The following is a 13,043-nucleotide window of genomic DNA, read 5'->3' on the forward strand; positions in this document are numbered from 1 at the left end:
TGGACAGGGCCCTGATCTCTTTAGGGAGCTCGTTCCACCAGGTGGAGTCCAGGACAGAAAAGGCTCTGGCCCTCGTTGAGGACCTACATGCTTCCTTGGGGCCAGGGATCACTAGCCAGTTGGCGGTGGCAGAGCGTAAATAGGAGGCTGGACCCTGACAGAGAGGGCAAAGTCCAGAGTTGATTTAATGTGCTTCTCCCCCCCACCCCCAAAAAATGCTTCCCCCAAAAAAGTCATGCACACATTGTGTTTTGCAGGGTAAAAGCAGCAGACGGATAGGAAGTTCTGGTCTTAGGCCCAATCTGCACACATTGGAAAATGCACTTTCAATGCACTTTAGAAGTACATCTTTGTGCAGGAAAATCCAGCTGCCAAAGGATATTCAAAGTGCATTGATGGTGAACTCTCCAAGAAGTGGAGGGGACCTGGACAACATTAGTCCCTCAAAATAAGGTTCCAGCAGCCAGAACAGCAAATATAAGTAGGTCCTCACTGGCCCATCAAGGGCCAGTTAGAATGAGAGACTGGTCCGAAACGAGCCCAATAGAATCTTCACGGTTGCTTAAACCCACACGCAGCCACACTATGGCCGTGGCTGAGAGGCAGAGCCTTTGCTTGGCATGCAGAAGGTGCCGGGTTCAGGTCCTAGCAATTCTTGGTTGATGCGGAAAACCAACCTTATGTATGGTGGGGAAAGAGGGAGGAGCCCTTAGAAAAGAGGTGGGGAAGAGGGAGGAGCCCTTCAGAAGATACTTTAGGATGGAAGCAGCCATTGCCAATCTAAAGTGGGCCCAATCCAGCCTCTTGCACCTGTCCTGCAAGCTCCACCTCCTCATCAAACCCATCCAAACCCATCCAAAAACGCCCTCTCCCCCAGTTGTATTCCACATTCTGTTCAAAAAGCCAGGTTGGACCTCAAGGTCTTGTATAGAGACGGGTTCCACTTCCAAGGAAGAAGTGGTCAGTTTGTGCGCCGCTTCTATTTGAAAAATTTGTTCTAGGGCAGCCTTTGAGCAGCTCCTCCAGGTTGTAGCAGCAGCAGAGAAGAAAGGTTCCGTGGCAGTTGTAGCCCCAGAGAGGGGGAGAGATCGCGAGGCAGCCCCGTAATCACTCTGCCCGGGAATCGCCAAGCCCTTCTGCTCCACCCCTGCCCAGCCTCCTCCTCTTCCCAGGCTGGTGTCTTCACGCCGAGGACTGGGTTTGAGGACATACCACACACACACGGTTGTCAAGATGCGGATTAACTACCGATACATCAGTAGCATCCTCTCCTTGACGTCTTTGGGGCTGCTCGTGGTTGCCCACTGTTCACACAGCTGGAGGACATATCAGCCTCTCGTGGGCTACTACACTATGGGCCTCTGGACCATCTGCTCAGACAATATGGAGTGCCGGAAGCTGCATGCGGGACAGGGTATAGTATCCAGGGGCAGGGGACGGGCCATTCCTTTTGGGTTTCGGGTTTAGAATCTGGATGGGGCTGCCCAGTTTGGGCATGGAGGCTGGGGAGGGGAAGGTTTGGGAAATGGCAGGATCTCTGTAGGTTACAAGGCCACACAATCCACCACCACCCCTCCCAAGCAGGCATTTTCTCCAATGGAAATTGGAGTCTCCAATGGAAACTGTAGTCTGGAGATCGGCTGTGATTCTTCAGGCCTCACTGGGAGAAGAACAGCATCACAAAAATAGCACTAAGAGTACACATTCTAGTTGGCAGCAGAGGAGAGGCCACACACTAACGGGTTTAAACTAAGGGTAAAACGGTAACAGCTAGATATGAGGGCAGGGGGAGATGTGTGTGAGGAATTTCACAGTCAGAGCAGTTCAGCCTAAGGAGGAGGGGAGCTCCCCTTCACTGGAGGTCTTTAAGCAGTGGCTGGACAGATATTTCTCATGGATGCTTCAGACTGATCCTGCCTTGAGCAGGGGGTGGGACTAGATGGCTTGGATGGCCCCTTCCCACTCTAGGATTCTATGAGTCCAGTTCAGCAGTGGGATGGGCTGCCTAAAGAGGTGGGGATCTCCCCCTCACTGGCAGTTTTCAAGCAGCAGCTGGACAGATCCTTATCCTGGCTGCTTGAGGCTGATCCTTCATTGAGCAGGGGGTAGGACTACATGGCTTTTGTGGCCCCTTCCCACTCTAGGATTCTATGAGTCCAGTTCAGCAGTGGGATGGGCTGCCTAAGGAGGTGGGGAGCTCCCCCTCACTGGCAGTTTTCAAGCAGCAGCTGGACAGATCCTTATCCTGGATGCTTGAGGCTGATCCTGGATGGAGCTGGGGGTGGGACTACATGGCTTTTGTGGCCCCTTCCCACTCTAGGATTCTATGAGTCCAGTTCAGCAGTGGGATGGGCTGCCTAAAGAGGTGGGGAGCTCCCCCTCACTGGCAGTTTTCAAGCAGCAGCTGGACAGATCCTTATCCTGGATGCTTGAGGCTGATCCTGCATGGAGCAGGGGGTGGGACTACATGGCTTTTGTGGCCCCTTCCCACTCTAGGATTCTATGAGTCCAGTTCAGCAGTGGGATGGGTTGCCTTAAGAGGTGGGGAGCTCCCTCTCACTGGCAGTTTTCAAGCAGCAGCTGGACAGATCCTTATCCTGGATGCTTTAGGCTGATCCTGCATGGAGCAGGGGGTGGGACTAGGTAGCCTGTAGGGCCCTTTCCCACTCTAGGATTCTACGAAATTCAGGAGTGATAATGAAAAGTGCAATATATTGTCAACAACCTGAACTCCACAATAATCAGTTCTAAAAGCGAAGAATAGTAGGACAGACGGAACGTACACTCTCACTATAAGCATCAGCGAGAGTCCCATGTAAGGAATCAACAAATGTAGACAAGGAGCAGTCTGAGGCACACAAGAAGTACTGCATTAAATCAACATAGAACCTGAAGTACCCACAATGCAACACGGTTATTACCCTGGGTAGGACAAAGGAAAAGAAAGGAACATGGACAATCGTTGTTTACAAATGTGTCATGGCGTCCCTCCTCTGTCTACCTCTCAACATAGATTCAGAATAACATATCTGCTAATTAGCACTTGAATGCAGAATAGCTGTTCCAGTGGGACGGCAGGGCTGGGAAAAGAAATACAGGGGCATTGGGGTCTCCACCAGCGGGGAACGGAGGGGGTAGCCCTACCAAATCTAGGTTGGGAAACTCCCAGAGATTTGGGGATGGAGCCTGGGGAGGACCAGATTTGGAGAGGGCCAGGACCTCAGTGGGGTACAAGGCCATAGAGTCCCCCCTCCAAAGCATTCCTTTTATCCAGGGGAGCTGATCTCTTTGTCTGGAGATGAGCTGTAATTTTGGGGGGAGTCCCCGGGTCCCTCCTGGAGGCTGGCATCCCGAGTTGGGGGGATGAACCTGGTGAGGTTGGGGTTTGGAGAGGGGAAGAGTCTCAGCAGGGTACCATATCAGGGACCGCAGACTCCAAAGCAGCTCTTTTCTGCCGCTGAACTGAACATGGTCATCAGGAGATGACCAGGTGCCCCCAAGAAGGTGGCAGCCTCGAATGGCAGATGGGGCTTTGGCTGGGAGCGCCGGCAAAAGATTAATAGTCTTATTTCTCCTTTTCCTTCTTCTAGCAAACATGGAATTTACACGGGCCTTTATGTTGCTAGCTCTCATCTCGTCATTTTTGGCTGTCATATGGTCAATAGAATGGGACCACCTTTGTCACTGCCACTTTACCTTCCTTCCCAAAGCCCTCCTTAGCTCCATCTTCAATCTGGTTGCAGGTATTACCGAAATGGGATGGGGTGGTGGGAAGTCATTTGCGTCCTATTGAGGAGGCTGAGCAAGGAGTTGTCGTTGCCCGAGGCAGGGGTCCCCGGCCTTTTTGAGCCTGCGGGCGCATTTGGGATTCAGGCGCAGCATGGCTACTGCAGCACAACCAAATGGCGGACACAAAATGGCAGCCAGAGGAGGCGGAGCCAGCCACAAAATGGTTGCTGCTGCAACTTAACTTCAGTCACCCAAAGTGGATCGGGGGGCTGCGGTGTCACAACCTCTGCTAAAGCAGCATTTTAAAAAAGATCTGCACAGCCAAACAAAATTCCAAGATATCCTGTGGGGCAGAAGCCCCTATCTGTCCCTGCCTACTTCCTAAAAATGCTTGGCACACATCATAAAAGGTTTGAGCAGACACCATGACGCCCATGAGCATCACATTGGGGGACCCCTGGCCTAAGGCAATGGAGATCCACAACAACTCAGGTTAAAGTTTAAATAGACTGGTCATTGTTGATATATTTATAAGTATGGCACATGAATGATATGGCCAATCCATTTTGTATTGTTATTCATAGAATGTATGCCCCCTCCTGTACCTGCCTGTCCCCACATTGGCAGGAACTCACAAAGCCGCCTTATACCGAATCAGGCCCTTGATGCATCAAAGATCTGTCTGTTCAGTCCTGCAGGGACCCTCCAGGGTCTCAGAGAGAGGCCTTTCCTGTCCCCTATGACCTGATCTGGTCAACCGGAGATGTCGGGGATTGACCCTGAGACCTTCTGCATGCCAAGGATGTATTCTGCCACTGAGACCTTCCTCTCTTGGGACATGCACAGCCCTTGCCCAAGGGAATCCGGCCAAATTGGGAGCACAGCCAGGAAATGGCAGCAACTCCCCCTGCAGAGTAGGCACACACAGCAATCGTAGGGATTACAGCCCCCTCCATCTTCCCCCAACCTTCACCTTTTCTGACCCCTGGTATCCCGATCCCAGCTGGAGACCCAGGCCTTTATAGCAGGGGTAGTCAACCTGTGGTCCTCCAGATGTTAATGAACTACAATTCCCATGAGCCCCTGCCAGCGTTTGCTGGCAGGGGCTCATGGGAATTGTAATTCATTAACATCTGGAGGACCACAGGTTGACTACCCCTGCTCTATAGTACAAGCAAATAATGACAGGCAGCCACAGGAAATGGTCACAACATCAGCATGAGAAAAAGAAAAAAAACATAGCTGGCAAAACCAACCAAGAAATTCAAAGGTGCATATCAAAGTTGTCTTTTTAAAAAATTCCAGTTGCATATCTCATGCAACTGACTTAATGACAGGCACGAGGCTTGCTTCTCTCTTTGTGCTAGCCTGCCAGGTCATTCAGCAGCTTCCTAGCCCTCTCAAGCAGGCTAGGCTTTTATTTGTTTCACAGCTCAGGACAACAGACTTCACAATACACATTTCAGCAGACACAGCAGTTTGTCAAAGCTTATGACTATGCTCCCATTCCATTGTTATCAAGTTCCAAGAGGCGGGAAGGGCATTAGCCAACGTGTGTGGCATGAAAAGTGAGAGACCTGATTCTTCTCTTGTCTCTGCCCTGCCCTGCAAGGAGCACTGCTCCGAAGGCCCTGGGCCAAGTGCAGTTATACTCAGCCAAGACCAACACGGCCCTCCGACCAACCAATAGACAAGAGGTTTCTCCCACACTCAGCCAACCCGTTTAGAGCAGATTTGCGTTGGGATGGTGTGAAGGTTCAGGCAGGATGATGCAGAGTAAGGGCCAGTTCGGTCTTGAGAACCACCCATGTTTTCGGGACGACACTCCTCCAAGTGAACAACTTTCCCCACTGTGCCTTGTAGGACTGTCTCTGCTGATTGGTCTGGTGATGTTTGAAATCGAAAGCACTCGGATACCAGAGAAGACCTCTTTCAAGAACTGGGCCTTCTACCTCAGCTGTGCCAACGGTTTCCTGTGCTTTTTGATAGGTGGGTCAAAGGGAGAGCGGGGTTCCCTGGTTCGGCGCTCGATTTTCGGCTTGCAAATGAGAATGCGCATTGGGAGATTAACTTTGGCCACAGACAGGATGGTGCTTCTTAGCTGTTATGCCTGATGAATGTGAGCTCCTTAATTTAGGAGAATTGGTTTACATCCAGGGCCATTCCGCACCGGGATCCATGTAGCAAATTGTTTGCTGAACGAAAAATGGCCATTTTAAATAGTGGAATTCGTCGTTATGCATACCTGCCTTTGTAGTGGAATCCAGTTGCGTTTCTATCGTTTCCCACAGGTTTACGGTCTCGGCAAAAATCGCTAGAAAGGAAGCGCTATTGCTGAGTGTGTCCCGCCCCTGGCCGTCAAGCAGCCAATGGGCGGCCGTTAGCATGCTCCCAAACAGCCCCTTTCCCTTTAAGGAAGGTTTAAAAAAAAAAAAAACGCCCGTTGCAACGAATCTGTGTTGATTCGTTGCAACGGAGAGACCCATCCAGCTAGCAGGTGGTGTTTGAGCTGCCGTTTCATCGTTGCCACGCTCCCCCCGAGTGAAAAATAAAATCCCCCCCCCTCACGGGCGCGATTTTCGGCCGAAAACAGTGTGAAAAATAAAGTGATGCTTGTGCTTGGTGACTTTAAACAGAGGGACTGCAGCCGGGGAAGCCTCACTGGGTAAACAAAGGCTTGCCGGTGCGTTGATCTCCGCTCGCTCGGAGAAAAAAAAATGGCTATCGCTTCGCCGGAAGATCAGAGGAGAGAGCCTGGGGGAGGGACTTTGTAGAAAACGCAGCAATGGTAATGCACAGAACTTTCCCGCTAGTGTTGCAGATTGGTTGCAGGAGTGTAGCTCTTTCCGGAGGGTGAATCCACTTTTTGGGATTTCCCTGAAAGCGCTACAACGAAGCGCTTTTTGCAGATCGGTTTCAGGAATGTTGCAGATTGTCAACGACGTTGTGCATAACGGCAAAACTGTAGTGTTTTCAATTAGTAACCATTGTGCTATTTTGGACGAATGCGGAACGGCCCCCAGTATTTGGGGCTCCACTTTTGTGACTCATTCCCCACCTTGAAAAGAGATCTTATGGTAGAATAGTTGTAGTTTGTGGGTGTGTTAACAGCTCTGCTTCCAAACCATATGCTGTATGTTTGTGCCACTTCTGGGGTTTCTTGAAGCCTCCAGAATGTTTCAGGAGTTTCTCAATGGTAAAAAGGTTGAGAAAGACTGCTCTAACCACTACACTATGTTGTCCAGTTATAGTCAACTAGGATGAGAGAAGGGGGATGGACGGTCTGTTTAAGGATAGTTCTGCTCAAGAACATGTTTTGCTTTCTCTGTCTCCCAGCTACCTTGGACTTTGTGGCCTACAAGTGTTCGCTCTGGGAAACAAATCACGTGTGTCCAGAACACGAGGAAGCCAAGGAGCCCCCAACAGTGGCCCCTGCCCTCCTCTGAACAACGTGGGATCTTGGACCCCCTTTTGACTGTGGCCTTGCTGCAATTTTAAAGTTGGACAGTAGTCAGAGGAGTTCACAGTTGGAGCCCAATTCCCCAAGAGAGCCAGACTGCTGCGGGACTCACTCTGATGTGCTCACCCAGGGCACGGACTGTGATTTTGGCAATGTTTTGAACACCCTCAGATGCTTCCTTGTATACTGGAGGCCTGCTCACCAGTACAGTGTGTTACATCGGGGGTAAAATGTTGCTGCCTGAAGAAATGTGCTCCCTTTTCCAGGACTATTTCCCCATTCATTAAACACCCCTTCATTCAAGAATATATTCCTCCTCACAGCACTTCTAAGTGCAATTCATTTCCTCCTTTCCCTGGCTTTTCTCAGAGCCACGTGGCTACGAAATATGACTTTAGTGGCCAGGATATTTTTGTCTGTTTTTTTTTACTTAAACCAAATGGAAGTGGCTGGTTATTTTGAAATCTAACTTGCTGGCGAATTTCATGAGATCCCCTCAAGGCCGGAATCCAACGGTCAACGTCCCGTATATCCAAGGAAGTCCTCAGGTGTATGTATCTCAAACCACAATTTGCTGTGATGGTTTCTGGTTCCAAAGGTGAGGACACTTTCGAAGGAGACCTGATGGGACCTAAGGGGACTGCCGTTTGAAAGGAAAGGATCTCAAAATCCCGTGGATACACCTAAAAATGTGTCTTTGGGTCAAGAGAATATTCAATAAAAAAAAATCCCCACCAAAATTTGGGACAGGTTGACTTGTTGGGGCTTTAGGACTTGGTTGTGATCTTAGTCCCTCCAAAGAAACAGAGTTGCAGAGTAACAGAACGTATTAAAAGTAAGGAATGGGAAGGCGACTGTAAGCTGCTTTGAGCCTCCTTCAGGTAGGGAAAAGCGGCATATAAGAACCAACTCTTCTTCTTCTTCTGTATTTATTGGTTACCATTGTGGATGAGACACAGACACAGACTCACAGTGCTTTGAGGTTTAAGAGAGAGATCATTTTTACTGGGAAAGATTATTTACAAAAGCATAAAGACTACAAAAGCTTAAAGAATAGTCACAAAGAAAACACATTTGAAGCCTCTTGTGACTAGGCTGCAGGCAGACTACATCTTACACAGAAACAGATGCAGACAGAGCTGTAACGTAAAGGAGGATGCTGTTCCTCCTTGCTAACAGAAGCACATGCACTGACCTCTTCTTGAAGCAAGAGGAAGTTGCCGGGAGCCCACCTTAAACAAAGGAATCCCCAGCCATGCGCTTGGGATTTTTTCATTGCAACCTCATCTGTGACCACTAGATGCCACTAGTAAGCACACAGGTACAGTTCAGCGTCTTAAACAGCTTAGTAATAGTGCTTCAAGGCTGACATTGCCCAATTACTTGCTGATTGCAATTCCAGAATGGCTCAGCCAAGGAAGCCATGGCCCTCAGTTTGCGAGACCCGTGCAAGGCTATTAACAAGATGACTTAGGAAGGTGCGTTGAGTCACCACAATTCTGAAGTGACTTGACAGCCCTTAACACACAAGACGCACACCAAAATTTCTTGGGAAGTGTGGTTAATATAGCACAGTTTTGCCGAGGCATAGAAGCATGCTTCTGAGTGCAGCAAATAAATCTCCCAAGTATGGTACAAAAGAAAAAGGTAAACTTACACTTATTCAAGTATATCTAGTTTACATCTGAGTTGTAGTTAAAAGAAGAGACAGAAGCCTAATCTAATTAGTACTTTCCCTATGATGATGAAGAAGAAGAGTTGGTTCTTATATACCACTTTTCTCTACTAGAAGGAGTCTCAAAGTGGCTTCCATTCACCTTCCTTTTCCTCTCCCCACAACAGACACACTTTGAGGGAGGTGGGACTGAGGGAGCCCTGATATTACTGAAGAAGAAGAGTTGGTTCTTATATGCTGCTTTTCTCTACCCGGAAGAGTCTCAAAGCGGCTTACATTCACCTTCCCTTTCCTCTCCCCACAACAGGCACCCTGTGAGGGAGGTAAGGCTGAGAGAGCCCTGATATTACTGCTCAATCAAAACAGCTTTATCAGTGCAGTGGTGAGACCAAGTTACCCAGCTGATTGCATGTGTGGGAGCAGGGAATCAAACCTGGCTCACCAGATTAGAAGTTGGTGCACCTAATTACTATGCCAAGTTGGCTATGTATATGCTCCCCGGGGCTAGTTGACATATTACCCTGTGAAATAATAACTTGATAAGTTCTCTGGAGGTGGACAATGATCTATGATAAATGGCCAGCTTGCACCTACAGGCAAGAGCAGGGGTAGTCAAACTGCGGCCCTCCAGATGTCCATGGACTACAATTCCCAGGAGCCCCTGCCAGCATTCGCTGGCAGGGGCTCCTGGGAATTGTAGTCCATGGACATCTGGAGGGCCGCAGTTTGACTACCCCTGGGCAAGAGAAAGCGTTGGGGCCAGAGGGCAGCTTCCATATTAAGACAAAGAGATGCATCCTATTCAAGGAGATGACACCTTTTATTTTTATTTATTTATTATTATTCTATTTTTAGTCCATCCATCCCCGAAAGCTCACGGCAGGTTACAACGGATAAAACATCCAAATGAAAGTTTTACAACAATTTAAATCTAAAATCTTAACTTTCAAATATCTTTTAAAATACAATTTTGGAAAACACAAGCATGCATTTCCACCTAGGCACAACTTTACTCTCCTTTAAGCACATGTGATGAGAGGTGTAATATATGAATGACGCCTACATGCTTATCTGTTTTATGATGGAGTGGGCGGGGAGGAGGACATGTCCTAACATGCTCAGTTGCTACAGAATGCGTAGAGGAGAAGGGCGGAAACGGGACACAATATCTGACAGCCATCTTGTTCCTTAGTCAAAGCGGAAGGTAGGTGGGACATTTTGTCAACCTGGTTGGCCCAACCTGCTCTTCAGGACTGGGAAGAGAAAAAAGTCTGCTTTCAACAATGTGAGTTTCTGTGTTAACGGCCTTGAGGTTCTTCAGGAGTCGGCCAGGGGCATGCTATAGGGAGGCTACAGTCTGGGAAGACTCAGGTTCAAATCTCTGTTCAGCTGCAAAACCTCATACAGGGCTGCCAGTCTCCTGGTGGGGCAGGAGCCCCCCCCACACACACACACACAATCAGGTGTTTCCCGTTGCTACTCAGAGCACCAACAGGAGAAAATAAAATTCAAGAAAAGGTTTGTTGGCTGATGTCATGCCACTCTAGGAACTGGTGAAAACTCTATGGTTCCTCAAACGGACAAGTGTCTCCTGGTCTGGAAACCCAATTACTGCATGACCATTCTCCCTCAGCTTGACTTACCTCGGTGTTATTTTGGGGGGGATAAAATGGAGGAGAATGGTGTAGTAAGCTGCTTTAGTTTCCCACTGGGGAGAAAAGCAGGGTATAACTGAATGAATGAATGAATGAATGAATGAATGAATGAATATTCATTTTCTCTTAAGAAAAAACTGGAAGAGAAAGACAGATTAAGGAAGTTTTGGAGATACATTTAAAATATTTAATACTTAAAATATAATTTTAATACTTAAAATATAAAATACTTAAACTAACGTCCCTTCAAGTAAAATCATGGGGGGCAGGGGAGGATTGGGCATCTTTACAACTGTTGAGATTTCTATTCCCATTTCCCGATAAAGGGACTACGTCAAATTCAACATTATAAAACAATTTTATAAAATCTTGGTAACTACCCCAGTCAAAATACATAATTAAAAAGCAGTGTCTGGTTGCCAGCAGAAAAGACAATCATGCTTGGAAAAGTTGAAGGCAGCAGGTCATGGGGAAGACCCAAAACAAGAAGAAGGGATTCAGTCAAAGGAAGCCATGTCTCTTGGGTGGCCAACGTCCAGGTGGCTTCTAGAGATCTCCCAGGGGGCTATGAGTTATCTCTAGGTGATGGAGAAAAGGAAGGCGGGCTCTGTGGCATTATACTCCAACAAAGTCCTGCCCTTCTCCAAATCCCGCCACCATTAGGCTCAGCTCCTAAAATCTCTTGGTACTTCCCAACCCAGACCTGGCGACCCTACGTGGCCCTCAGTTTGCAAGATCTGAGCAAGGAGGACATGGATGCATAGGTCCATCATAAGTCCAAAGTGACTTGACAGCACTTAATACACACACGTGGTGGTTGGTCTCCAGGTGAGGCTTGAAGGTTTTCAGCAATTACAGTGGCCCTCCAGGCTCTGGATACCGATGGCTGCTTTGGAAGGTGAAGTCTATGACTTGTGTCCTTCTGCTCCCTAAACCCTGTCTTCCCCAGGGTCGATTCCCAAATCTCCAGGAACGTCTCCTCCCAGAGCTGGCAACGCTCAGGTGCCAGTTGTCCAGCCCCACCTCTACCCTCCGTATTCTCTGTAGAGGAAGGTTCCATGGCAGTTGGAGAATGGAGGAATGGAGGAAACAAACCATTAAGAGATACCTCACTGGGTCGCTCTTTCCCTCAGAGCTTCTGGTTCGGATACTTCTGCATTTATCTTTCTGTCTCCGGTGCTTGTTTGAAGCACGGGGGTGAAAGAAATTTTAAAAAAAGAGGGGGGGCAGATCTTGTTCAGATCTGCTGTGGTGCCAAATGATTCCCCACAAGCTCCTCAGTTGTATTCTTTCCTGCATCGTTTTTGTGCTTCTCGTCACTGTTCATGTGGGTGCCGGATGGGTAGCGTACATCTATACAATACAGACCTATTATACAGGTCTGTGGATGTACTGCTCGGAAGATAAATGCAGTTACTTGAACTCCAGAGAAGGTACAGTATGCCTGAAGGGGATTGTCCTAAAATGGTAGGTGGAAAGGGACTGTGGCTCATAGATGGCTCATCGCCTTGGCATTGAGAAGGTCCCTATAGATCACCCGGTATTGCAGTTGGTCTCTAGACTACAGACAGAGGTCAGTTCACTTGGAGAAAATGGGCTGCTTCGGAGCATGGACTCTGTGGCATTATGCCCTTCTGAGGTCCATCCATCCCCAAAGCCCACAGTCCCCATGCTCCAACCCCCCCCCCCCAACTCTCCACGTATTTCTCAGTCCAGACCTACAGAACCTAACCGTTGTAATTCAGGGAGATATCCAGCTCCCGCCTGGAGATTGGCAAGCCTAAGTCCAGCCCCTTAATCATTGCGGTTTCCCTTTCAGCAGCAGAAAGAACCACAACAGGAAGGCAGAATGTCATGGTGTTGAGTAGAGGAAAACCACTGTCACTAACTCCCATGGCCTCTTGTTCCCTTTAGAGAAAATTAATGTCGTCCGGAGCTTCATGCTGATCGCTGTATTGACCTGCCTCATTGCCATTCTGTGCTCGGCAGACTGGCAATACTTAAAGAACTGCAACGTAGATTTTTTCCCTCAAGGGCTGATGGCTGCCACCTGCAACTTGACCACAGGTATCGTTGTGATGAATGAACATCAGGGGTTCCTTCCCACCGTATTAGGGTGCAGCTGGTTCTAGGGCAAAAAAAAACAATAACTTCTCTGCAGGGGTGGGGGTGGGGGTGGGGGTTGGTTACCTGATCGGCACCCAGCATCCTAAATTGTTTTTAATAGATCTTCTTCCTTTGTTGTTCCTGTTTCCTGCTAATGACATTTACCTCCGTCCTACCAGAAGTGGTGTGATGGTCCAGACTGTGGTTGGGAAGCGGAGCTGTGTACATGCCCACCCGAAGGCCCCTCCCCTCCCCACCCCCTCCAGGCCCATCGCTGGGAGAAGGGGACAGATCAACAGGACCATATATGGTCACATCACCCAATAAATATGTAATAAATTTTAAAAACATATTGAAAGTTAATTAACCCCCACCCACTCAGAAACCCTTCCAGGGCCATCAGAAAACTCCAGCGTTT

General features: G+C 48.6%; 1 protein-coding gene across 1 annotated transcript; it reads left to right on the forward strand.

The window, feature by feature from the left end:
- The first annotated feature begins 1,080 nt into the window (after window positions 1-1,080).
- Window positions 1,081-7,839, forward strand: LOC143838992 (uncharacterized). Its single transcript, XM_077340882.1, has 4 exons — window positions 1,081-1,414; window positions 3,591-3,743; window positions 5,593-5,718; window positions 7,066-7,839. The coding sequence occupies exons 1-4, from the start codon at window positions 1,234-1,236 to the stop codon at window positions 7,173-7,175; spliced, it is 570 nt and encodes a 189-aa protein (XP_077196997.1). The 5' UTR covers window positions 1,081-1,233; the 3' UTR covers window positions 7,176-7,839.
- Window positions 7,840-13,043: the final 5,204 nt, after the last annotated feature.

This window comes from Paroedura picta, chromosome 5, assembly GCF_049243985.1.
Source record: "Paroedura picta isolate Pp20150507F chromosome 5, Ppicta_v3.0, whole genome shotgun sequence".
NCBI classification, from domain to species: domain Eukaryota; kingdom Metazoa; phylum Chordata; class Lepidosauria; order Squamata; family Gekkonidae; genus Paroedura; species Paroedura picta.

Excerpts from the sequence above, each read along its gene's own strand:
- LOC143838992 (XM_077340882.1), top strand. The coding sequence starts at position 1,234 with ATGCGGATTAACTACCGATACATCAGTAGCATCCTCTCCTTGACGTCT. Across the intron at positions 1,415-3,590 it reads GAAGCTGCATGCGGGACAGG|CAAACATGGAATTTACACGG; the intron begins GTATAGTATCCA and ends TCCTTCTTCTAG. Across the intron at positions 5,719-7,065 it reads TTTCCTGTGCTTTTTGATAG|CTACCTTGGACTTTGTGGCC; the intron begins GTGGGTCAAAGG and ends TCTGTCTCCCAG.